Source organism: Phodopus roborovskii, unplaced genomic scaffold (genome assembly GCF_943737965.1).
Source record: "Phodopus roborovskii unplaced genomic scaffold, PHOROB, whole genome shotgun sequence".
In the NCBI taxonomy this organism is placed as follows: Eukaryota; Metazoa; Chordata; class Mammalia; order Rodentia; family Cricetidae; genus Phodopus; species Phodopus roborovskii.
The window spans coordinates 8,667,193-8,690,438 of record NW_026126516.1 but is presented as its reverse complement, the minus strand read 5'-3'; the positions used below and the strand labels follow the sequence as shown (position 1 = coordinate 8,690,438).

Here is a 23,246-nt window from a genome sequence, read left to right as displayed (position 1 = left end):
CTGTGGTTATTTCCCCAGCCCTAGAATGTATAATTGGGATAGATAGAAGTTGACAGAATTCTCACACTGGTTCTCTGGCCTGTGGAATGAGGGCTATTATGTTTAGAAAGACTAAATGGAAGCCTTTATTAGAGTTGCTTCTGCCAGGGAAAATAGTGAATCAAAACCGGTACGGCATCCATGGAGAAACTGTGGAAATCATGGCCACCATCAAGGACTTAAAAGATGCAGGGTGGTGATTCCCACCACATATCCCTTTAACTCTCCTCTCTGGTCAGTACAGAAGAACAGATGGATTGTCAAAAATGACAGTCAAGCAGTGACTCCAATTGCAGCTACTGTACCAGATGTGGTATTTGAGTAGATTAACACATCTCCTGGTGCATGGTGTGTAGCTATTGATCGTGCAAATGCCTTTTTCTCAGTACCTGTCCATAAGGACCACCAGAAGCAATTTGCTTTCAGCTGGCAAGGCCAGCAGTATACCTTTACAGTTTTAACTCATGGATATATTAACTTTCTAGCCCTGTGCCGTAACATAGTTAGAAGGGATCCCGATCATCTATCTCTTCCACAAAACATCACATTAGTTCACTATTTGATGACATTATGCTGATTGGATGAAGTGGGTGCACTTTAGACTTGATGGTAACACAAATGCACATCAGAGGGTGGGAAATAAATCCAACCAAAAATTCAAGGGTTTTTAATGAAATATTTAGGAGTTCAGTGGTGTGGGGCATGCAGATATTCCATCCAAGGAGAAGGGTAAGTTACTGCACCTGGCCCCTCCCACAACCAAGAAAGAAGCACTATGTTTAGTGGGCCTATTTGGATTCTGGAGACAGTAAACTCCTTATCTGAATGTGTTACTCCAGCCCATATACCAAGAGTGACTCAGAAAGCTGCTAGATGTGAGTAGGGCCTGGAACAGGAGCAGATCCTTCAACAAGCTCAGGGCTGCTGTGTAGGCTGCTATACCACCTGGACCATATGATCCAGCAGACAAGATGATACTTGAGGTGTCAGTAACAGATAGTGATGCTGTTTGGAGCCTTTGGCAGGCCTACATGTGAATCATAGAAGTCACCCTTGGGGTTTTGGAGCAAGACCCTACCATCATCTGCAGACAACTACTCTCCCTTTGAAAGACAGCTCTTGGCCTACAGGTGGGCCTTAGTGGAAACTAAATGTTTGACAATGGGCCACCAAGTTATCATGTGACCTGAGCTTCCCATCATAACCTGGGTGTTATATGTCTCACCAAGTCATAAAGTAGGGCATGCACAGGACATGCACCCATTAATAAATGGAAGTGATGTAACTGTGATTGGGCCTGAGCAGGTCCTGAAGGCAAAACCAAATTACATGTTGCCCAAATGGCTTGGTTTCTACTCCCGTTACAAAGCCATCTGCTGCCAAGCATGCACCTAGAGTCTCAAAGGGTGTGCCCTGTGATTGGTTGGCTATGGAAGAGAAGACTAGAGCCTGGTTTACTGATGGTTCTGCACGCTATGCAGGCGCCACCCAGAAGCAGACAGCTGCAGCATCACAACCCCTTTCTGGAAGAACCCTGAAAGACAGCAGCAAAGGGAAATCTTCACACAGGGGCCAGAACTTTGGACAGTGCATATGGTCATGTAGTTTGTTTGGGAGGAGAGATGGCCAGATGTGTGATTATTCACTGACTCACGGGCTGTGGCCAATGGATTGGCTGGATTGTGAGGGGCTAGGACAGAGCATGAATGGAACATTGGTGAGAAAGACAGCTGGGGAAGAAGTATGTGGCTAGATCTCTCCAAATGGGCAAAGGATGTGAGCATACTTGTGTCCCATGTAAACACTCATCAAAAGAGACCAGCAGAAGAGGAATTCAATAATCAAATAGATAGGATGACCCATCCTGTGGACAGTCAGTCTCTTTCTCAAGCCATTCTGGTCATTGTCCAATGGGCCGATAAACAAAGAGGCCATGGTGGCAGAGACGGAGGTTATGTATGGCCTAGACAACACAAACTTCACTCACGGAGGCTGACCTGGCTACAGCTGCTGCTAAGTGCTAGGTCTGCCAACAGCAGAGACCACCACTGAGCCCCAGTGACACCACTGCCTAGGGTGACTAGCCAGTAACCTGGTGGCAGGTTGACTACAGTGGACCACTTCTTCTGTGGAAAGGACAGCGCGCTGTCCTTACTGGAGTAGATACTTATTGCTTCTGCCAAAGCTACCGTCATGGACTTACAGAATGCTTTATCCACAGACATGAAATCCCACACAGTATTGCTTCTGGCCAAGGAACTCACTTCCCTGCCAGAGAAGTACAACACTGGGCCATGACCATGGAATCCATTGGTCTGACCATGTCCCCCACCATCCTGAAGCAACTGGCCTGTTAGAAAGATTGAATGGCCTTTTGAAGACACGTTACACCATCATCAATTAGGTGACCGCAGCCTGGAGGGCTGAGGCAGAGTTCCCCAGACGGTGGTATATGCTTTGAGTCAGTGTCCAATATATGGTATGTTTTCCCCCACAGCAGGATCCATGGGTCCAAGAATCAAGGGGTATAAACTGGAATAGTCCCACACAGTATCACCCCCAGTAAGTACTCTAAGAATTTTTGCTTCCTAAAATTCTGCTGGCCCAGAAGTTTTGGTTCTAGAGTGGGGAATGCTCCTTCCAGGAGCCACAGTGAATATCCTATTGAACTGGAAGCTCAGACTCCCAATAACCACTTTGGGCTTCTGATGCCCTTAAGCCAACAAGCTAAGAAAGAAATAATAACAGTGTTAGGAATGGCAAGTGACCCAGATTACTAAAGGGAAACTGGATTACTCCTCTACAATGGAGGTAAGACATTATGTCTAGAGTGCAGGAGATCCTTTAGGGTAGCAAGTAGTTCTCGACCTTCCTAATGTTTAGACCCTTTAACATAGTTCCTCAGGCTGTGGTGACCCCTCCCAACCATAAAATTATTTTTGTTGCTACTGCATAACTTTAATTTTGCTACTGTTATAAATCATAATGTAAATTTCTGTTTTCCAATGGTCTCAGATGATCCCTGTGAAAGGGTCAGTCAACCTCCAATGGGGTTGCAACTTACAGGTTGAGAACCACTGCTTTAGGGTCTCTCTTGTGCTATCATGTCCTGTGATTAAAGGGCAATCCAGGCAGATGACAAAGGTCATTGACCCTTCAGGAAAAGAGTCAACACCTGCCTGAGATGCTTGCTGAGGATGGAAAAAATACAGAATGGGTAGTAGAGGAAGATAGTTATGAAAACCAGCTAAGGCCATCTGACCAGATACAAGGATTATAATTAATATGAGGTTTTCTGTCATAGTTTGTTAAGAATCTATTTGTACAGATATTTGTGCTTTCTTTCCTCATTTTATCATGTAACATCAATTAAGAGAATATCAGTGGTTTCAGTTTTAAGTTTGAGATACTAAAAGAATGTCCCTCAATAGACATTGCCACCTACTCACATTCATAATATGTTTGCAGTTGTTTGTGGCACGGTTATGCCTTGTTAGGTATTGTCACCGTCAATGTTGACCATGTCAACTCTTACAAAAAGGAGGGTTTATTTGAGGCTGGCTTACACTCTCAGAGGGTTAGTCCATTACCCTCATGCAAGGAGCACGGGGGTGCAGGCAGACATGGTAGCTGAGCGTTCTACATCTGAGTCTGAAGGCAGCAGGAAGGGGGGGGGGCACAGGGCCTGGCGTGGGCTTTTGTTTGTTTGGAGACAGGGTTTCTCTTTGTAACCCTGTCCTAGAACTAGTTATGTAGATCAGCCTGGCTTCGAACTCAGAGATCTGACTGCTTCTGCCTCAGAAGTGCTGGGACTGAAGGGGTGTGCCACTGCACCCACTGTGTTTTCTTTTTTGATGTGGGCTTTTGACATCAAAGCCCACCCCAGTGACATATTTCCTACAAGGCCAGATCCTTCCTTCCTATAAGGCCACACCTTCTAATCCCTCTCAAGTAGTTGACACACCCTAATGACCAATCATTCAAATATATGAACCTATTCTCATTCAATCAAGCTACAGCAGGTGTAATTATAATCTGGCTGTTGCTTTCATTTGGAAATTCAGCATGATTAGGAGATATGATTGTGTATCAAGTTGACGAAGGCTGACTTTTGATAGCTATTCTTGGTTGTCATCTGGAATTAGCTAAAATCCAAGCTACTGGGCTTTATACCTGTGAGGGATTTTTTTTTTCCTTAATTAAATCATTTGAGGTGGGGAAGATGCACTTTTAATCCTGGTCCTTTGAAGTGAGAAGAACACAGTGAATCCAGAATGTTTGAGGTAGGAAGACACCTTTAGTCAGGGCCACCCCTTCTCATGTCTGCCTATATAAAGAACCTGGAAGAAGGATGCTTGCCCTCTTTGCTGGCTTGCTTTTGATCTGCCTGGTAAGTCCATTCCTTTGCTGCCATTGTGGCCTACTTCTTTGCGAGTCCAGAGTATACTGAAAACCAGCTGAGACATCCAACCTCATGGACTCTAACCAGAGCAACGGTAGTGCTAACCCTACAAAAAGCTCAAGCCAACTTAAAAGTCAGGGATTAGTATCAGCACAGGGATAAATACAGACCAGGTGAACAAAATTGAAAAGCTAGAAACAGGTACAATTGATTATCTATGACAAAAAAAAAAAAACAAAACTGCACTCCCAACACTGGAAGTGTGCAGTGGTGGTGCACGCCTTTAATCCAGCAATCAGGAGGCAGAGGGTCTCTGTAAGTTCAAGGTCAGCTTGGTCTACAGAGTGAGTTCTGGGTCAGCAAGAGCTGTTACACAGAGAAACCCTATCTCTAAATAAATAAATAAATAAATAAATAAATAAATAAATAAATAAATAAAATGGCTGACTTTAATCCAGTTGTGTATAGAATTTATGGGCTAAAATTAAAAACTGAGAAGCAGTGACTGAAAAGAATGGAAAATGAAATATGCTTTCCTTCTATTTAAAAGAATAACAAGTGCTTACAAGAGTCTACTCCTGGGGTCTCCGCTGTTGCCCCAGTAAGATGTCGTGGCAGCCCCTCTTGTTACCCCCCCCCCATGACTATCGCCCGGCTCAGGTGCTTGGTGTGCTGGGTTACTTCTGACAAGTGTGGTAGGAGCTAACACATGCCTGCTTTCCCCTTTCTCAGATGTCAGGGCCTGTAAGACTGGGTAACTACAGTGGTCTCTCCCTCTACATCCCTCTCACATAAGCCTTGATCTCAGGTTCAGCCTCTTGGGAAATACACAAAACACTAGCAGATGTTTGTCTAATATGCACTAACATAAACACATGCTGTTAACATTTCAAAACCACTGACCAGCGTGGCAAATGCCTACCACTTGCACGTGGGCTGCGCACAATGGCTTCCATGGAGAAAGTGCAGCGTGAAGGGTGTCACTATTTGATTATGAAATGTGTCACACAGCCTTATGTGTTGAACCCTTGGGCCTCAGCTGCTGGTGCTATATGTTGAGTCCTGGAAACTAAGGAGTCGGGCCGAGCTGGAAGTAGGTCACTGCAGACATGTCCTTGGGGGTGGGGTCTTGTCCCCTGGGCCTCTTCCTTCCCGCATGCTTCCGCATGCTTCCTGCCTGAATCAGGGTGCAGAAGTTCCTCTCACATGCTCCCGTCCCCATGAGCTTCTGCACATGTGTGTGGGGCAAGCAACCCTTTGAAACTGAAGAACCTTCCTGTCTGTCCCTGGCAGGTCCCCCTGCTGCCAGTACCTATCAACGCCCTTGATAACCCTGTTTTTACAACAAAGTTTCCCTGCCTGGCATTGTTTCCGTGAGGTATTTGTTCACCGAGAAAAGTAACACAGAGGGGAAAGAGGAAGCTAGCAGAGAAGAAAGAAAGAATATGGCGTCAGTAGGTGACCAAGGTCAGCAACAGTAGGTCTAGTGCCTGCCCTCGGTGTAAAGGATGAACCCAGCATTCCACCTCTGCAGCTCCCTCTCCTCCAAATTTAAAATCCCAGGTTCACCACTGGAAAAAAAAAAACAGCAAATAGGACACATTCACCATCGCCCACCCAGAAGTCCCCCAAAGCAGTCAAGGTGAGGGAAAGAACGGACAGGCCAGGGGCTGGAAAGATGGTCCAGCAGTTAAGAGTGTAGTGTGCTCTGAGCACCCATGTCAGTGGCTCACAATCTTCTGTGACTCCAATCAGTCCAGTCTCCAGCCTCCACACATGTGCATAAACACAGACACACGTATATGTGCAATCAAGATATTTTAAATAAATTGTCAAAAAAAGAAAAGAGAAAGTCAGAGAAACTTTCAAGAGGAAACCATCAAGAGGAGCCTGAGGAATAAAAAAGGATCCAAAACAAAAACCATGAATAAACACAGACCAGCTAATACTGTTTCAATAGAAGCCTGACTCCAATGCACCAGATGGCAAGAGAGGGAACTGTCTTCTACAAAACTGAAACCCTAAAACATGAAGAGCATCCCTCCCTCCCTCCCTCTGTCCCTCTCTATAGAGAGGGGACCTGGGATCTCCAGCTGGACACACACACACACACACACACACACACACACTCACTTTGCTTCTAATGATTTCCACACACAATAAAGTTTGAGGGACAGCTGAGGTACTGAGTGTTACAGTGTCACAAAGGGAATAATGGGGGAAATTCACCATGTCATCAAACAAATACTTCATGGCAGCCATATGACACCAGACAAAGGAACAGCTACCCAGCGATGCGTTAATTCTCTAAGCACAATGAAAACAGCTTTTGCCTCTGTGCCAATGTCTACCAATTGACGCGGCTGTCTACAAAATCATAATTAGGAAAATCTAAGCCAAGCTGGAACGATGCCATGGTAAACTATACACTTGAGTTGTATGTGTTAGTGCCAATACTTACAAAGCATTTACCAAGTACCAGGCACAATGGTAGGCCCTACGGGTCCAACAGTTATCAAAAGAGGAGCAATTTCTCCTTTTGCAAAGCTTGTATTAAGTATTAAAAACATGTATGTAAGAGAAAACATGGGACGGTCCAAAGGCAACTAACAGGGAAGGTCCTTCATGCAGGCTATGGAGCAAGGACAACTTCCACAAGGAAGTGACATGCAAGCTTTGAATTTTTTTTCAGGGAAGTGGATAGTGGTGGTGGTGGTGGTCCTGAGCTAGGGATGCTACTAAGCCAAATCCCCACGTCCAGATTTGAAGGCTAGGGAATTAGCAAGGTGACAACGGCAAGACTTTGATCAACTGTGCAATGAGTATGGCAATTGAAATATAGAGTGTTTACAGGAACCGGTGGTAGGCAGAACCTTTAAAGGGCAGACCTGTCAGGGCAAAAGACAGAGACGGTGTGAAGAGGCTTCCCAAATCAAGCTTGTATAAGCTCAACTGTCCTTATTCTGAAAGATGTGAAGAAGACACATGTTGAGCTACAAAAAGCATGTCTCACAGTCCAGAGTAAGCGGCTCAGGCCTCTTATCTGGCATGGATCTTGTGAGTTTCTCTTGTCTGGTGTGTGTGTGTGTGTGTGTGTGTTTCTCTTGTCTGGCATGGATTTTGTTAGACTCTCTGGTGTGTTTTTTTGTGAGTTTCTCTTGGTGTGTGTGTGTGTGTGTGTGTGTGTGTGTGTGTTTCTCTGGTGTGGTTTTATGAGTTTCTCTTGGTGTGTGTGTGTGTGTGAGAGAGAGAGAGAGAGAGAGAGTTTCTCTTGTCTGGTGTGGTTTTTTGTTTTTTGTTTGTTTTTGTTTTCTGTGAGTTTCTCTTATTGGTGTGGCTTTTTGTGAGTTTTTTTTGTCTGGTGTGGTTCTTCTGTTTTTGTTTTTGTTTTTTTGTGAGTTTCTCTTGTCTGGTGTTTTTGTTTTTTGTTTCTCTTGTTGGTGTGTTTTTTGTGAGTTTCTCTTGTCGGGTGTGGGGTTTTTTGTTTTGTTTTTTTGTTTTTTGTGAGTTTCTCTTGTCTGATATTTTTGTTGCTTTTTTGTGAGTTTCTCTTCTTGGGTGTGGTTTTTTTTGTGAGTTTCTCTTGTCTGATGTTTTTTGTTTGTTTGTTTTTGTTGTTTTTAGTGAGTTTCTCTTGTCTGGCATGGATTTTGTGAGTTTCTCTGGCCTGGTGTGTTTTGTGATGTTCTTTGGTCTGATGTGTTCTGTGAGGTTCTCTGGTCTGGCATGTTCTGTGAGGTTCTCTGGTCTGGCATGTTTTGTGAGGTTCTCTGCTCTGATGTGTTCTATGAGGTTCTCTTGTCTGGTGTGTTCTGTGAGTTTTAGAGTCACGTGTACTCAGCTGCAGTATGTATTTCCTTAATCTGCACTTCTGGTACTATTATCTTCTCCACCTATGAACAAGATCTCCTGTTTACTTTAAACAGTCACCTTTTGTGACTTTTATAGAACATGATGCTGACTCATTTTAGAACTGAGGTGTCTATCAGGCATGGAAACACACACCTGTAATCCCAGCACTCATGAAGCTGAGACAGGAGGAGCTTGGATTCCAGGCCAGTCTATATAACAACAACAAACCAATGACAGGAGATGTAGCTTAGCGACAGACTGTTATCTAGCATGTGTAAAACCTGGGTTTGACCCCCAGCACAGAAATTAAATAAGTAAACTAATAAATACTGAGGACCAGTAACAGCTTTTGTTTCTAACCCCTCCCTCCTAGGTTATCACACATGGAGGACATTCTATTGTGATCTGACAAAAGAGGAAAATAACTGAAATCAGAATCATCTCATATTTTCCAAGGGCTATCTTCCTCAGAGAAGAATTGTGATGGAGTGGGATAAACATCACAGCTAAGAACTTTTACTATGTTCTCGTTTGATGTCACAAAACCCTGGGAAGTGGGACTGCCATATTTATATTTCATTTGCAAACGGAGGCTCATAGAAGTCAAATTATTTGTTCAGTGTGGGTTAGCTAAGTGGCAGCAACCTGGGGAGAATCCAAGGCTTCCTGACTCTCAAACTAGGGATGCTTAAAAGTATACTGGATAAATTAAACTCAAATTTATAAATATAAATAAAAAGCTGCATTCACTCACACAGCCCTAAAGGGCTAATAATACCTACAGAGGAACTGGGAACAGGGCTCCCTCCACTGGTGGACAGGTGGAACTACACCATTCTAAGTCTAGGCTCCTTCCCTTAATTCCACCCACCCACCCTTTTCTGATTTAATATTTTTAATTATTTGACTGCTTCATACAGGTATCTAATGAATTTTAGTCCTATTCGATCCCTATTACCTAGCTTCCTCCTCCCCTTATTATCCCAGCAAAACACTGAAACCCTGAAATTACTCTTCACAGCAAGCTCTCCTTATACTTAACCTGTGTTTTGTGTAAATGTGACCCAGAGTCTAAAGACGGCCGCCTACAGGAGCATGGGGAACATATCTGTGGCTACACCAATGAGGAGAAAGACACCCTCCCCCAGCCACCATAGCTGTCCCACAGGGAGGGACAGGGTCTTCCGAGCCCTTCCCCATTCCATGATGAAATGTTGTTGAGGCCCAATTTTTACAGGTTTTGTGCAGGATACCAGACGAGCTAAGAGAGTACATCAGCCATACCATGCTCAGAAGACGTGGTTTCAAAGCACACCTCCCTAACCTCTGGTGCTTACGTTCTTTCTGTGGTGCCCCTGAGTCCTGGGGGAGGGGAGGGGGAGGAACGGGGAGAGACAGACAGACACAGACATACACACACATGGGGGGGGTCCTCTTAAGGGCCAAACGCTACATTCACACATTCTCTGACTTCAGGCAGCTGTTGTCTCTGTATTAACCACCCAAGTCATCACCTACGGATAACTCTCGGATCTCCCTTTCTACCTCACTAGAGCCCTTCCTTCGCCTTGAGGGAGAACTTCTGACGTAAACCTCCAGGGTTAAACTTGCTCTCCCTAGCTCTATGTTTTGCCCTCACTTAGATGTAACATGCTGGTGGCATATAGATAGGCCTTAAAATGTTTATGCTCTTTGGCACCAGCAATCTGGTTACTAACTTACCCTGCGGACATAATCAGAGGTACACACAGGCATTCATCCCAGTGTTACTCACACTGACGAAGCTGGAAAGACAGGTGCTCTAGCCTGGGCTCGGGCAAACTGCGTGAACTGCAGCTACTCCCAACAGAATATCCACGGAAGGGAAGGAAATATGCCTGACAAGCAATATACCACAACACCAAGTCTATTCAAGTGTCGTGCAGTGGATAACAGCTCCACTGCCAACATTCTTAATGACTTTTTAAATAGAGCTTCTTAAATTTAAAAAAAAGAAAAAGAAAATGTCCGCTAGGGAACTACTTCCGTGGAAGTGGTTCTGTTAGGCTATAGGAGAAACCTCCACTTAGGATTGCTTCAGGGATCCAAGGTCATGCACTGGAGGTGCCCTGTTCTACTACTGAGCGTGGTGCAGCACTTAGGACTTGCTTACCACTCAAGAGTCTTCTTCAAGTGTAAGGACTATTGTAGGGCTTCTCAGCCCTCCCTGTACAGAGTCCCCTTAGAGGGACTACCTAAGGAAACAACATTGGTTAATTTATTTTCATGAGACTGTTCATAATTTTAAAACTAAATCTCAGTATCTTGTGTCTATAAAAGCAGATGAGCAAAATAAAAATGTAGATTAAGCCAAACAATACTGACAACACTTTGTGAGCCTCTGACTGATCTACTAACTGGCTGATTTGATTTTTGATTGATTTTGTAGTGCTAACAGTAGAATCCAGGGTCTCTCATAAGCTGAGCAAGCACACTACCACTGAACCACATGTCCATCACTGTCCATGAAGTACAATGACCCTAAACCAGGAACCTAGAAACACACACACACACACACACACACACACACACGCACGCGCGCGCACACACACACACAGAGATCGACCTTGGGATGACCCATGTCCTTTAAAACTGATCTTAACATAATGGAAAAAACATCTGGAAAATTCAATCCTACCCTCAGCCTATAGCAGTAAGTTCAAAAAGGTATGTGGCCCAGCAGCTAAATTAGCAAGAGGTGATCAGTAATGATGAATAGACAAGGCCTGTTTGTATCTGAGCATCCTTTACTATATAAGCATTCTACATAACACACAACTAGCTCAGAGCCCTGGGCCACATTTTCCCAACACTACACAGACCTGTTCATGTGCTAGACTAGCCATGCCTTACACAAACACAGCTGGTCCTGGCAGAGGCAGGTATGATTTCTGGAGATTACAGGATCCTCGCTTCATGAGACACTACTGCTACAATCAAAGACCTTTGGATTCTGGCAGTGGTTAGCATTGTCATCTAATCTAGAGAACACTATTGCTGTGTAGCCGTTTCCTCTGAATTGAAACATTCCCTCTAGAGAGATGTTCCTAAGAGTCAGCAATCTCACTAAGGAGGCTGGGAAACACTGAACAAGGCACTTCTCAGGTTGTAACAGCAGTAAACAATGGCTGCGGCTGCGAAAAAGGAAAGGCCCTTGGGTAGAGCTACCTGAAAGTTATACAGAGAATTCCAGGAATGAAGATTCCATGGTTTATCACCCATGCTGGGGTGGGCTTTTCAGTGGTGCAGCTGCCCAACCCACTCACACTGGTTCACCCAGCTGGACTTGGGTGGGATCATTTCTTTGGTATGTCACTGGTACCCTGTAGAGTATAAACATACATTTTCTCACATTTCCCCAGTAAAATGCAGGGGCTGTCACATAAATCACTGATGCAGTCAAGTGTCTGACCAGGAATTCTGAAGAAAACAAAAACCCCACCCAATTTAATAAGCAAATTTCTAGACAAAACTATCCTAAAGTGTAAAAATGATGGGAAAACCACAAGGAAAATGACGACATAAAAAGGGAAAATTCCTATACCTTAAATATTTTAAAGATAAAACGCAGATTGGGGAAATGCTCACAGAAGACAGTATTCCCAACAGACAAATGACTAAAGTGTGTAAGAAGGAAGAATGGTTACACAGCAATACTGTTCTCGAGATTGGATGACAGTGGAAACCACTGCCAATTTAAATGGGCACAGAAGCAAGCCTGTAAGTTCCAGGACTCTCTCGGTACGGTAGCTCTCTGTTGCGCAGTCTTGAGGACTTCGTCCTTGGCTTGCGGGAGTTGGCCCAGACATTATCAGGAGGTAGAGGCAAGAGGAGTGTAAGCTCCAGGACAACTTGAGATATGCAGGTCAGCCTTGGCCACATACTAGGAAAACTGTCTCAGAAAATCAAGTCCAAACAAAGAAAAAGGACTGGATGAAACTGGAGGACACTCGCTGGTATCCACTCTTGCAGAGTGGAGGAAATCTCCACACCTTTGAGGTCACAAAAGCCTTCCATTTCTTTTCCTGTAAAGTGCCTTATTTTTGAGATAGGAGTCTCGCTATGTTGTCCAGTCTAGCTTTGAACTCCTCTAGGCAAACGGACCTCCCGCCCCAGCCTCCTGGGAACCACAGGTGCATGCCTCTTATGCTGATCACTACGACATGAAAGTGGAGGAGAGATAGTTCGTTTTCCTGTACTTACAAAGACCCTAATCAAATCAACAGTTAACTACAGACTAAAGGACCCTGGTCTCACTATTTGCAAAAGCCAAATACCTCCAAGTAAATATAAATGTTATAGACACCCAGCTATCAATATTCTCAACAATGATCCAAGTTAAACTACTTTAAAACCATATCAAAATGAAATGTAAGGACAAAGAATAAGTGAATGAACAACTCATCCTGGAAATCATTTAAGAACTCATGTGTCTACAATCTGCCTTCTGACTAGACCCAGTGACAGGGACTGGGAATTGTGCTATTTCTGGTCGAACACTGAAGAGTCTCTTCCAGAAGATCCCATTATAGGATAACCTTTTATCAAATCAACAACTAAAGAAACCACACAGGAGAAATAAGTAAGCAGGAAGGAAAACGCACTCCCCCCCAAATCCTTTACTTACATCCCTGAGCTAAAAGGCCATTATTAAATTAATTATATATAAAAGGAGTCCGCATTTTGGGAATAATAATAATAAAAAAAAAAGCTCCAACTCCAAAAGCATTTAACAAACTAATAGAGACAAATAAACACGGCTGGGACAAAACACAAGCAATGCCTGTTACCATTCTCAAGAGCTTCTATTACTCAGCAGCACAGATCTCCAGAACTGAGTTTGGACTCGAACTCTTTCTGGAAAATGCAAAAACCAAGGACTTTTCTGATAACTGTAGACTAAGAAAATCAAAAGAATCCCTTAGCTAAATAGAACCATAAACACCAGAGATAACACAGAACACTTGCTTAGAGCCATTGCGGGAGGGCTTGTCAGAGAATGAGACGGTACTTAGGCAGTTGGTCAATTTGACACAAACTAGAATCATCTGCAAAGAGAGAACTCAGAGGAGGAACTGCCTCCATCAGGCTGGCCTGTAAGCAAGTCTGTGAGGCATTTTCTTGACTAATGTTTGACACGGACAGGCCCAGCCCACCAAGGGCAATGCCACCTCTAGGCAGGGGGTCCTGGGCTGTATTAGAAAACACCTGGGGAGCAGGCCGTGGTAAACCAGCACTAAGGAGGCAGAGGCAGGTGGAACCAGGGCTACAGAACGACCCTGTCTCAAAAAAAAAAAAAAAAAAAGAAAAAAGAAAAGAAGAAGCCATAAGAACCCAACTATAAAGACAAAAACACAGGAGACTGAGATTAAGCACTGATACACACTTGTCATCCCAGACCTTGAGAGGCTAAAATAGGAAGAGCTCAAGCTCAAGGCCGGTGTGGGTGAGACTAGACTGCATCAGAGAGACGAGGCGGGGGTACGGAAAGTCAAAGGTAAGAACAATGCTTAAACACCAGAGCCAGGTGTAGCGGCCCAGGCTTGTAATCCTAGCACTCCAGAGGCTGAGGGCTGCCTTGAAATAGAAACCAGCATGGACTACAGGGTGAGCGCCTATCTAAATCAACAACTATTATCAAAGGAACAACAACATAACAAGTGACTCTCAACAGGAACAATCAAGTCAGACTACCAGAAGGCTTTCAAATACTTGAGCAATGGAAATCCTGAGTTCTGCAACAAATTAATGAAAAGACTCTTTGAAGTGGAGGAAAAGGTCCTAATGCAAATGGTTGCACAACTCTGGATAGTCTAAAAACCAACGAACTGTATGCTTTAATGGATGTTTTGTGGTATGAGCTACATCTCAATAAAGTTGTTTATGAACCAGAAAAAAAGTAAAGGATAAAACATTTTCAACAAAAATCTAAATCTGTTGCTAGTAAATCCTACACACACACACACACACTAAAGTGATCGGGCCTAGCCGTATACACTCAGAATCACAGCAGGCAGGAAAGACAGGGAAGATGGTGAGTTCTAGGCCAGTCTGAGCTACTGTGTTCCTAAGCAGCCTGAGCTATGGGACAAGACCCTGTCTGAAAAACACAAAGATGAACTGAGGAGGTGGTCCCAAGGATAAATTGCTAGCCATGCAAACACGGGGAAGTTGTGTGGGTGTGGCAGCCCCCTTGTTAGAAGGGCCAGGACCAAGAGGGTGGTTATTGAGTCTTACCCATACTGTCCAGCTGTGTGTTCAACTGAGAGACCCTGTCTCAGTGAATAAGTTTGACAGCTACAGAGGAAGACTCCCAATGCCAACTTCAGACCTGTGTGTGCCCGCCCAAGCAAACAGTATGCACACATGCACACATATGCATAAAAGATACAAAAGCTGTAGCAGCTATGGCTCAGTGGAGGCATGCAAGACTCCAGGTCTGATACCCAATACTGCAACAGTCAGACACTAAAAGTTCTGCAGGGAGAAAATGGCAAAGGCGGCCATGCAGTTGAGGGAAAAGATGGCCTTGCTAAACACTAAGGAATAAACGGTGCGAGGTAAAAATGAAACATAATTCCTATTTCATATATCGTATAAAAATCAATTCCAGGTGAATGATATCATTTCATGTGAAAAGCAAAACACTGAGATTTCTGCAAGATGTCAACAAGCTATCTTCTTCACTTGGGAATAGAAACACTACAAATTAGGAGGAGGACAAGTAAGCCCACCAAGAAAAATTAGACAGTATTTAAATGGGCACTTTACAAGAGACGCCAAACAAACACAAAAAGGCAACCAGCCTAATTAGTCAGCAGGAAGCTGCAAGTTAAAACAGTGATGGACTGTCACTCGTGCTAAAATTTCAAACAGACACTAGCAAGGGGTGTCAAGGATTTTAAACAAGAGCTATTAAATGCTTGCTGGTGTAAACTGGACCACCACTTTGGGAATTTTGCTTTATCCACTACAGCAGAAGATACACATGTTGGGGAGGCAGAGGCAGGTGGATCTCTGAGTCTGAGGCCAGAATGGTCTCCAAAGTGAGTTCCAGGACAGCAAGGACTACACAGACAAACCCTGTCTCAAAACAAACAAGCAACAACAACAAAAAAATAAATAAAATAAAAATAAACCCTGCTTGTGGGTAAGTATAATTTATACAAGAGAAACGAAGGCTTTAGGAAGTATACAGTACGTAGGTATATTCACCGCAGCGTTTACAGCCAAAAGCAACGAACAATTCAAAAGTCCACTAACGTAGTAGAATGGATAAACTGTGGGTTATCTATAATACTATGTAGGGCGGTAGATCATAGTGATGGATGCACTTCAGAAATACCTTTGATAAAAGAAGCCAGACACAAAATTACTTAGAGCATTATTTGATTTAGATACAGTTCACAAAACAGATGAATCTACAATTGGACACTACAGTTCTTAAGGAAGACGTTTTTAGAAGATAAAAAATACACAGGGGAAAAAAAAAAAAAACAATCATACACCACCACTACCACCACCCCAGAAATCAGGACACGATTAACCTGGAGAAGGGAGGGTGCTGCGAAAGAGCGAGTTTCTGGGTGTCGACAAGGCTCCCGGGCTGAACGGCACATCAGTGGCCATTCCTTCCGGGGGTTACACAGGATGGCAGGTTTGCAAGAGAAAAGGGACAGACAGGTCATGAGGAAGGTGAAGAGGAGAGCGCCCTGATGGAGGAGGGCTCCCGATGGCAAACTGAGCGGGACGGCGGCGCGCTCGGTGGGAAGACACCGGGGCGGGCGCGGCCTCCCGCGGACTCCGCGGCCTGCGCGTCTTCGGGCGCATGGGGCGCCGGCTCGGAGCTCGGGGGGCCGCCTCGATCTCGGGCACCCCGCCCCCCCAGGCCCGGTGCCCTCGGCCTCGCCGCGCTCGCGGCCCCGACTCACCTCATCGTGGCTGCCTGCCGGGCGGGCGCGGGGCCGGGGGTGGGGTGAAGGCGCGGCGCGACGGGGCGCTAGCGGGGCAGCCGGCCCCGGGCGCGGCGGCTCCGCGTCTGGCTGGGCTGCAGGCGGCGGCGGGGGCTCATCTTCTCCGGCGGGCGTCCGGGCCGCTAGCTGCGGGGCAGCAGGGCGGCTGCGGCGGCGGCGGCGACTGACAGCTGGGCCCCGGCCCCTGCCATCTTGGCGGGCGCGCGTGCCCGGGCCGGCGCGTGCGCGTGCCGCCCGCCGACGGCCCGGGGGAGGGGGCGAGCGGCGGGGTCTCGCGGGCGGGCGGGAGCGAGCGAGGGCGCGCGCGCGCGCGGACGTCCGTCCGAGACTCCGGGCGGCGGATCCGGTGCGGGGTGCGGGGTGCGGGGTGCGGGGTGCACGCGGGGCGGAGGGCCCCTCCGCCCGCTGAGAGCACTGCGCGCGCCGACGCCCCCCGGTCGGCAGCCGCGGAGGGAATGGGCGCGCGCGGCGGCGAAGCTCCACACAAAAGGCGCGGGGAGCCACGGTCCGCGCCTCTAGGAGGGCGGAGCGCGAGGGGGCGGGGCGGGGCGGGGCCCGAGTCCAGAGGGGCGGGGCGAAGCCTTGGGGAACGGGTGGCGGCCGGGCAATCGGGCCTGGGGGCGGGGAAGGAGGCGGGGCCTAGGGCCCAAAGGCGAAATTGTAGCTTAGAGGAACAGGTTCACTGAGTTCCAGGTCAGTCGGAGCAGCAGGTGGGACCTTGTGTGCAAAAGGATGACAGGTGCCAACCTCAGCGGGAAAGCCTTGGGGGTCTCGGATCTAGGAGGCGGGGTAGTGGGCGTGGCCTAGGGCGCAGGGGGCAGGGCTAAAACGCAAGGTAAGGGTGTCTAGAGACCGGGCTTGTCGATCAGGGCCACGCCTGGGGACAGAGCAGTGGGGATCCAGGAGAGGCGTGGGGAAGAAGTTAATAGAGACAAAGTGGGCGGAGCTCCGCCGGAAGGCCTTGGGGGTCGTGGGTCTGGGGGCGGAGCTGGGAGCGTAGACATGGAGCAAAGCGGGGCCGGGTGTGGCGGAGCCCCCAGGGAAGCCCCGATGATGCTAGAGCCAAGAGAAGGCAGGGCAGGTGGAGGGGTGGCGGGACCAAGGGCGTGATTGGGGAGGAAGACTGAGCCGGGAGGGTGCCAGGTGGCACGTGGAGCCCTACTGGACAGGCTCTCCAGGGCATTCACAGAGCTGGAACACAGCAATCTCTACTGGATTCCTTAACCTATTGAACTGGTAGCAGTGCCTGAGGTTGTAGCCCTGCTAACCTCATCTGCTCCTGTCTTCCTGGGATCCAGATTTGGTTTGCTACTGAAGAGATGATATTCAAGCCTCGCTTCACCCGAGGGCATCCCAGGTGTGCTCAGGGGAGACGGGGTTAGCCCTGGTTGCTGCCTGGCTTATTGCTGCTCTTCCTGCACGTGGCCACTGATCTCCAGATCCGGTCGGTGTCTTCTTACCTGCTACCTCTGGGGTCTAACAAGTTGTCACCATCCTGTAACTTGGAGGGAAATATCAAGTTTTGGCTGTGAAGATACTGTCTTTCCTCTCTACCCCACACACCACGCGTCATAGAATCATTGACACTGTGGAGAAACCATTTTCAAAGCCAAGGACTGGTGGCCTTCAGGAAAATCTTCTTGAGGTCACATGTTTCAAAAGTATTAACTTTTTGTAACGTTTTTTTTATCAAGCGTGGAAAACACAAATTCTTCTATTTCCAAGGAATAAAGCTGTCATTCTGTTAGTGCAAGCTTTGCTAAATAGAGATTGTTTTCAGCTGACATTGGTGCCTCAACTGGTCCTCAGCAGCCTGTCAGGTGGCTTTAGGGTTCCCTCATACTGGATGAGGACCTTGAAGAGGTTTGCGCTCCCATGGCATTAAATGTGGAGCATCTGTCTGCTGCTGCAGGCATCCTAGAGTAGGTTTAAACAAAGATCAGCATCCTGCACAGGGAGGCAGGGCACAGCAGAGGATGGGGTGGCCTTGTCAATAATAAACAGATTGGAGAAACTTCCTTAGGGCCTGAACTGCTAATTTCATGAATTCACTGAGAGGTGTGGGGATGATCACCTTCCCTTTCGCAGAATATCTATCTCCTTTTCTACAGAAATACTTGCTGTAGTTGGCATGGAAGACTGACAAAGGGTGCTTGTTTTCTGGTTCTGGCAATAAGTAAAAATTACCTTTCGTCCATTTTGTTCTCACAACTTGAGGTTAGCCTGGGCTTTCTATTTTGACTCATCCCCTCTTGAGTCCCTCTGTTCCTCTGGTGACTGTCCTTAAGATTATACTGCACAGCTTGGAAGGGAGTAATTCCTGCACCAGGGCCTTGCTGTCTGCCCTGCTTGGGAAGATACCAAGACAGGAAACCCCTGAGGGGAGGCTAGACTGGTGAGGTGGGAGGGAACCTAGGATGGCTGTCCTGAAGGAGCTGCTGGTCTTGAAGAGAGACTGAAAAACATGGCAGTCGCAATCCTGCCTGGAGCTAAGCTAAGGGTTGCGGCTAAGGCTAACCACATTCCCGGGGCTGACTGGCCAGAAGTTCTGGAGGAGCCTTGTTACGGTGTTTCAATGTGCTTCCCAAACAGTAGGTTTTAGGAACTTAGTGTCCAATGCAGCAACATGGCACCTCAGAGGGACCTTGTGAGTAGACAATGCTGAGTTTCACAAGGCTGAAGGCTGCTAATGGAATGTCTTACTCGTGTGCAACAAACTGAATGCCTTTTCCCACTGAGCCATCTCATCATCCCAAGACAGGAAGACACTGAATGAGGGCAATCTGGGTATTAAAAAAAATTGTGACAAAAAATACATAATTTCAAAAAATTAAAAAATTAATTGGAGGCAATAAAAAATAAAAAGAGACACTTATCTAGGATTTAAAAAAATAGCCCACTTTTCTGTGGTCAGCTCAAAAGCAAAGCTGTCATCTCAAAGGAAATTAGAGAGAGTTTATTCTGGAGCAAAATATGAGTGAATGTGGCCCAGCAACACAGATTCAGCTTACCTCAAATACCATGCTCCAACATGGTAACAGTTTCAAGAAGCTTTTAGAGTTGCAAAACAGGGCTGGAGTGATGGCTCTATGGTTAAAAGCACTGATTCCCAGGATCCATGTGGCAGCTCACAACTGTCTCTGACTCCAGTTTCAACCCCCTTGCACAGACAAATATGCAGGCAAAATGCCATTGCACATAAAATTAAAATAGTAGGTAGGGTTGCAGAACAAAAGAAAGCCATAAATCAAGGCCTTTTCAAATACAGCAGTGGAAACATCAAGTTACACATAGCTCTCTATATTCAGATGCTGACTACCAACACATTTGCATTATTGGAAGCTAATGGACCGGAAGTGGGCGGGGGCGACAGAACCTCTAGGCCCACCCCCAGTGACCCACTTCCTCCTGCAAGCAAGACCTCCTGCAAATTCCACAATCTTCCAATTTGGGACCAAGTGTTCAAACACATGAGCTTATGACACATACAACATTACTGGTACCTTTATTTGTACTCCAGCCCTCGGAACTGTGGGGGAAATAAGCAGCTGTTGTTTAATCACACGCCCATGGTATTTTGTCATGGCAGCCCTAGCAAATGAGGTCCCTTTGGAGAGATGAGAAAAACCATCTAAAATTAGGAGTGACACTGGTACACTCTAGAATATGCTGACAATCACTGAGTGCACATTTTAACCAGGTGAGCTGGAGAGGATGCAAATTCTAGCTCAGTGAGGTTGCAAACAAACAAACCAAACCCAGAAGTCACCAGGTTTTGGAGAAAACAGATTTGGAAGACGTGGTTTCTTTAGGCATGCCAACCTTTGTTTTCTCTGCTATACTAAATGGAGTCTTAGGCAGGCCCATAGTCTTTTTTCCCTCAGAGACCCCCTGAGCATCTAGCTCTCGGCCACAGTTAAAAACCTGAGGGCCATGCTAAATCTGTCTTCCACATTCTGCATCCATGTCTGTGGCAGACATAGCAAGCAAATAATAAACAGGTCTGGGCAGTTTGAAACAGAACATAGTATGACTGTATGGTTCTACAGATGTCTGATGCAGGGGTGGGGTGAGCTGAGTCCTCTGGAGGCTTGGTAAACTGTGTCCCTCACCTGTCCATGTGTTAGAAGCTGCCCACGTGTATTGACTCATGCCCACGGACTCTCACTCAGTAGCCCTCGACAGAGTTGGTGAGCAGCAGTTTGGACTACCAACTTCAACACTGCTAAGTAAACCTCTTTGCACATTACTAGGACATTTTGTGATAACATGGAAAATGGGTTAATACAGAGGCCCTCTGACTAGCAACTATAATTCCCCTTTGCCATGTAACCTGCATCACAGCCCCTAAGCTCAGACATCTGGGGGTGAGAAAAAGGCACTCGAATATATGAGAAATGCCATGTGTTCCCCTGTTGCGGAATGTTTAACTATGTAAAGATGTGTTACAATTGTTTGTGCTGCGGAATATTGCTTTAATTGTGTAAAGATGAGTTACTTTTGTTTATGTTACATTTAAAAAGCCCCGAGGAAAAACACAGATAAAGAGAAACATTAAAATGAGAGCAAAGATAATGAGAAGCCTCTGGGTCATGATTTGGGAGCTGGTTGGTGGTCCAAATGAAAAAGCCTGCTACATTTGGCAAAAAATCATGACACACAGACTTTTCTTAGTTACAAATTCCCACCCTTATCTTATGCTTGTTTCTTGCTAGCTTTTATAAATTAACCTAGTTCTCTTCACCTACGGTTTTTGCCTCCAGGCTTTTTACCTTTCTTTCTCTCTGTATGTTCCATTCCTTGCCTATCTGGCTGGCAGTTGCCTGGCTGCATGGGGGCAGCAGATAAAGGGGTCAGGGACCCCAAGTCTGCCTTTTGACTCCCCGACATGAGCTTTAGGTTAGGACACAGAGAGCACTGGGGAGGGCAAGACATATGTGGAACTAACACCCTTGGTCAGGGAGTCTATTTTTCCATCTCTGCCTCAGTTTTGATTCGAATGGGTAGTCAGCGGAGGTCCTTATTGCTTGAGGAGACACGCTGGTTCTTAGAAGACAATGGTCTCTGCACCTGGGCAGCCTCCCTCAGCTCCTTGGTGGTGTGCGGTCTGTGAGGCTCTATTGTTGAGAGTCAACGGTTATGGCAGGTGTCACCTTGTGGAGCCTGTGTGGAGTCTGCAAAAGGTCACCATAAGAAGCAGACAGTAAGATATGTCCTGTACTCTCTGATCTCTGTGGCTTCAGACTTGAAAGGGAGGATGAGCTAAGTTTGGAATCACTGGTCCTTCCTAGGCCATGCTTGGGTGGTTAGCATGCTTACATGGAGGGGTTAGCAGGTAACCCAGAGTAAAGGAGACAGAAGGCAGGACGCAGGCACAGAGGCCGGGCTTTCATTCTGTAGTTACTTATCTTTGAGCCCAAGTGCGTGATCAGCACTGTTTTAGCAAAAGAAGCTTCTAAGTGTCTTTGTAGGAAGCATTCCAGAGAGTCATTCTGAGCTGGGCAGGACAGGTCATGAGGTCCTGTCATTTGTTTCCTGCAGAGGTACATTTAAGGCAGTAGACTCTAGAAGGGCAGCTGGAGACAGCCAGTGACAGGGGTGAGGACCAGGTATTGTAGAATGTTATTTTAAAATGTGTTATACTTGCTTATGATGTGGAGCATTTATTTTAATGATACAAAGATGTGTTGCATTCTTTCATGCTGCACTTGCTTAACTCCATGAAGCTGTGTTACTTTGCCTGTCTAAAACACCTGAATAGTCTAATAAAGAGCTGAATGGCCAATAGCTAGGCAGGAGAGAGAAATAGGCAGGGCTGGCAGGCAGAGAGAATAAATAGAAGACCACTAGAAAGAGAAAGGAGCAAGAAAATAAAGAGAGGACGACTCCAGGGGCCAGCCACCCAGCTACATAGCAAGCTGAGACTAACAAGTGAAGAAAGGAATACATAAATAGAGAAAGACAAAATCCCAGAGACAAAAGGCACGAGGGGAAGAATTTAAGTGAAGAAAAGCTGGCTAGAAATAAGCCAAGTTAGGGTTGGACTTTTATGAGTAAGAACAAACCTCCGTGTGATTTATTTGGGAGCTGGGTGGCAGGCCCCTCAAAGAGCTAAGAGTAAATCAACTACAACAGGACGCTGGCAGGACAAGCATGGGTGTTTCCGGGCTATTTTGCCCTTCTGGCTGCTTCAGCTAGAGCAACAATGGCAACTCTTGTGCAGGGTAGCTTTTCCTATAGGATTTTGTCTGAAGAAAGACTGTGCTTCTGAGGGTTCCTTGGAGAACCAAGGTATAGAGAGCCACGGATTTTTTTGTAGAGATAGGCTGGAACCTATAATCATGGAGGCTTAGAAGACCCAGGATCTAACGCAAAGAGAACAGGCAAAATCCTGATGCAAATGGCAAGTTCTAAGAACCAGGAGATGGACCAGAAGGACCCAGTCTAAGCACAAAGGCTTGAGAAATAGGAGCCTTAACCCACCACAGAAGATGGGGCACTGCTGAGGCAGAGCACACTCACCCTCCATTTCTTGGTTGGGTTCAGGGGCTCAGCTACTGGAGAGGTGGGTCATTTCACTTACTGGAAACACTGTCCTTGACACATCCCGAAATGGTGCTTCCCCAGCCCTCTGGGGCTGACACTCAGGAAGCTGTGTCTGTGTGGACTGTTTGAAAACTTAATGACCCTGACTCCCAAGCCCGCTCTGCTCTGACCTCTAACATTCTCCTGCAGTTCCTTGGCTTTGCTTCCTAGTTTCTTAAAGATGTTCACCAAGCTGAGCATGGTGGTGCACACCTTTAATCCCAGCATTCATGAGGCAAATCCTCTGAATTCGAGGTCAATCTGGTCTGTTCCAAGACAGTGAGAGCTATGTAGCAAGCTCCTGTCTCAAACAAGCAAGCGAGCAACAGGAAAAAAAAAAAAAAAAAAAAAAAAAA

General features: G+C 46.3%; 1 protein-coding gene across 1 annotated transcript in view; it reads right to left on the bottom strand.

Moving 5' to 3' along the window:
* Positions 1-16,474, bottom strand: part of Evl (Enah/Vasp-like) — a 135,127-nt gene extending 118,653 nt beyond the window's left edge. The window contains exon 1 of the mRNA XM_051196586.1: positions 16,264-16,474. Coding sequence (XP_051052543.1) covers positions 16,264-16,268 — 5 coding nt within the window. The 5' untranslated portion in view covers positions 16,269-16,474. The remainder of the gene's footprint in view (positions 1-16,263) is intronic.
* Between the last annotated feature and the right edge of the window lie 6,772 nt (positions 16,475-23,246).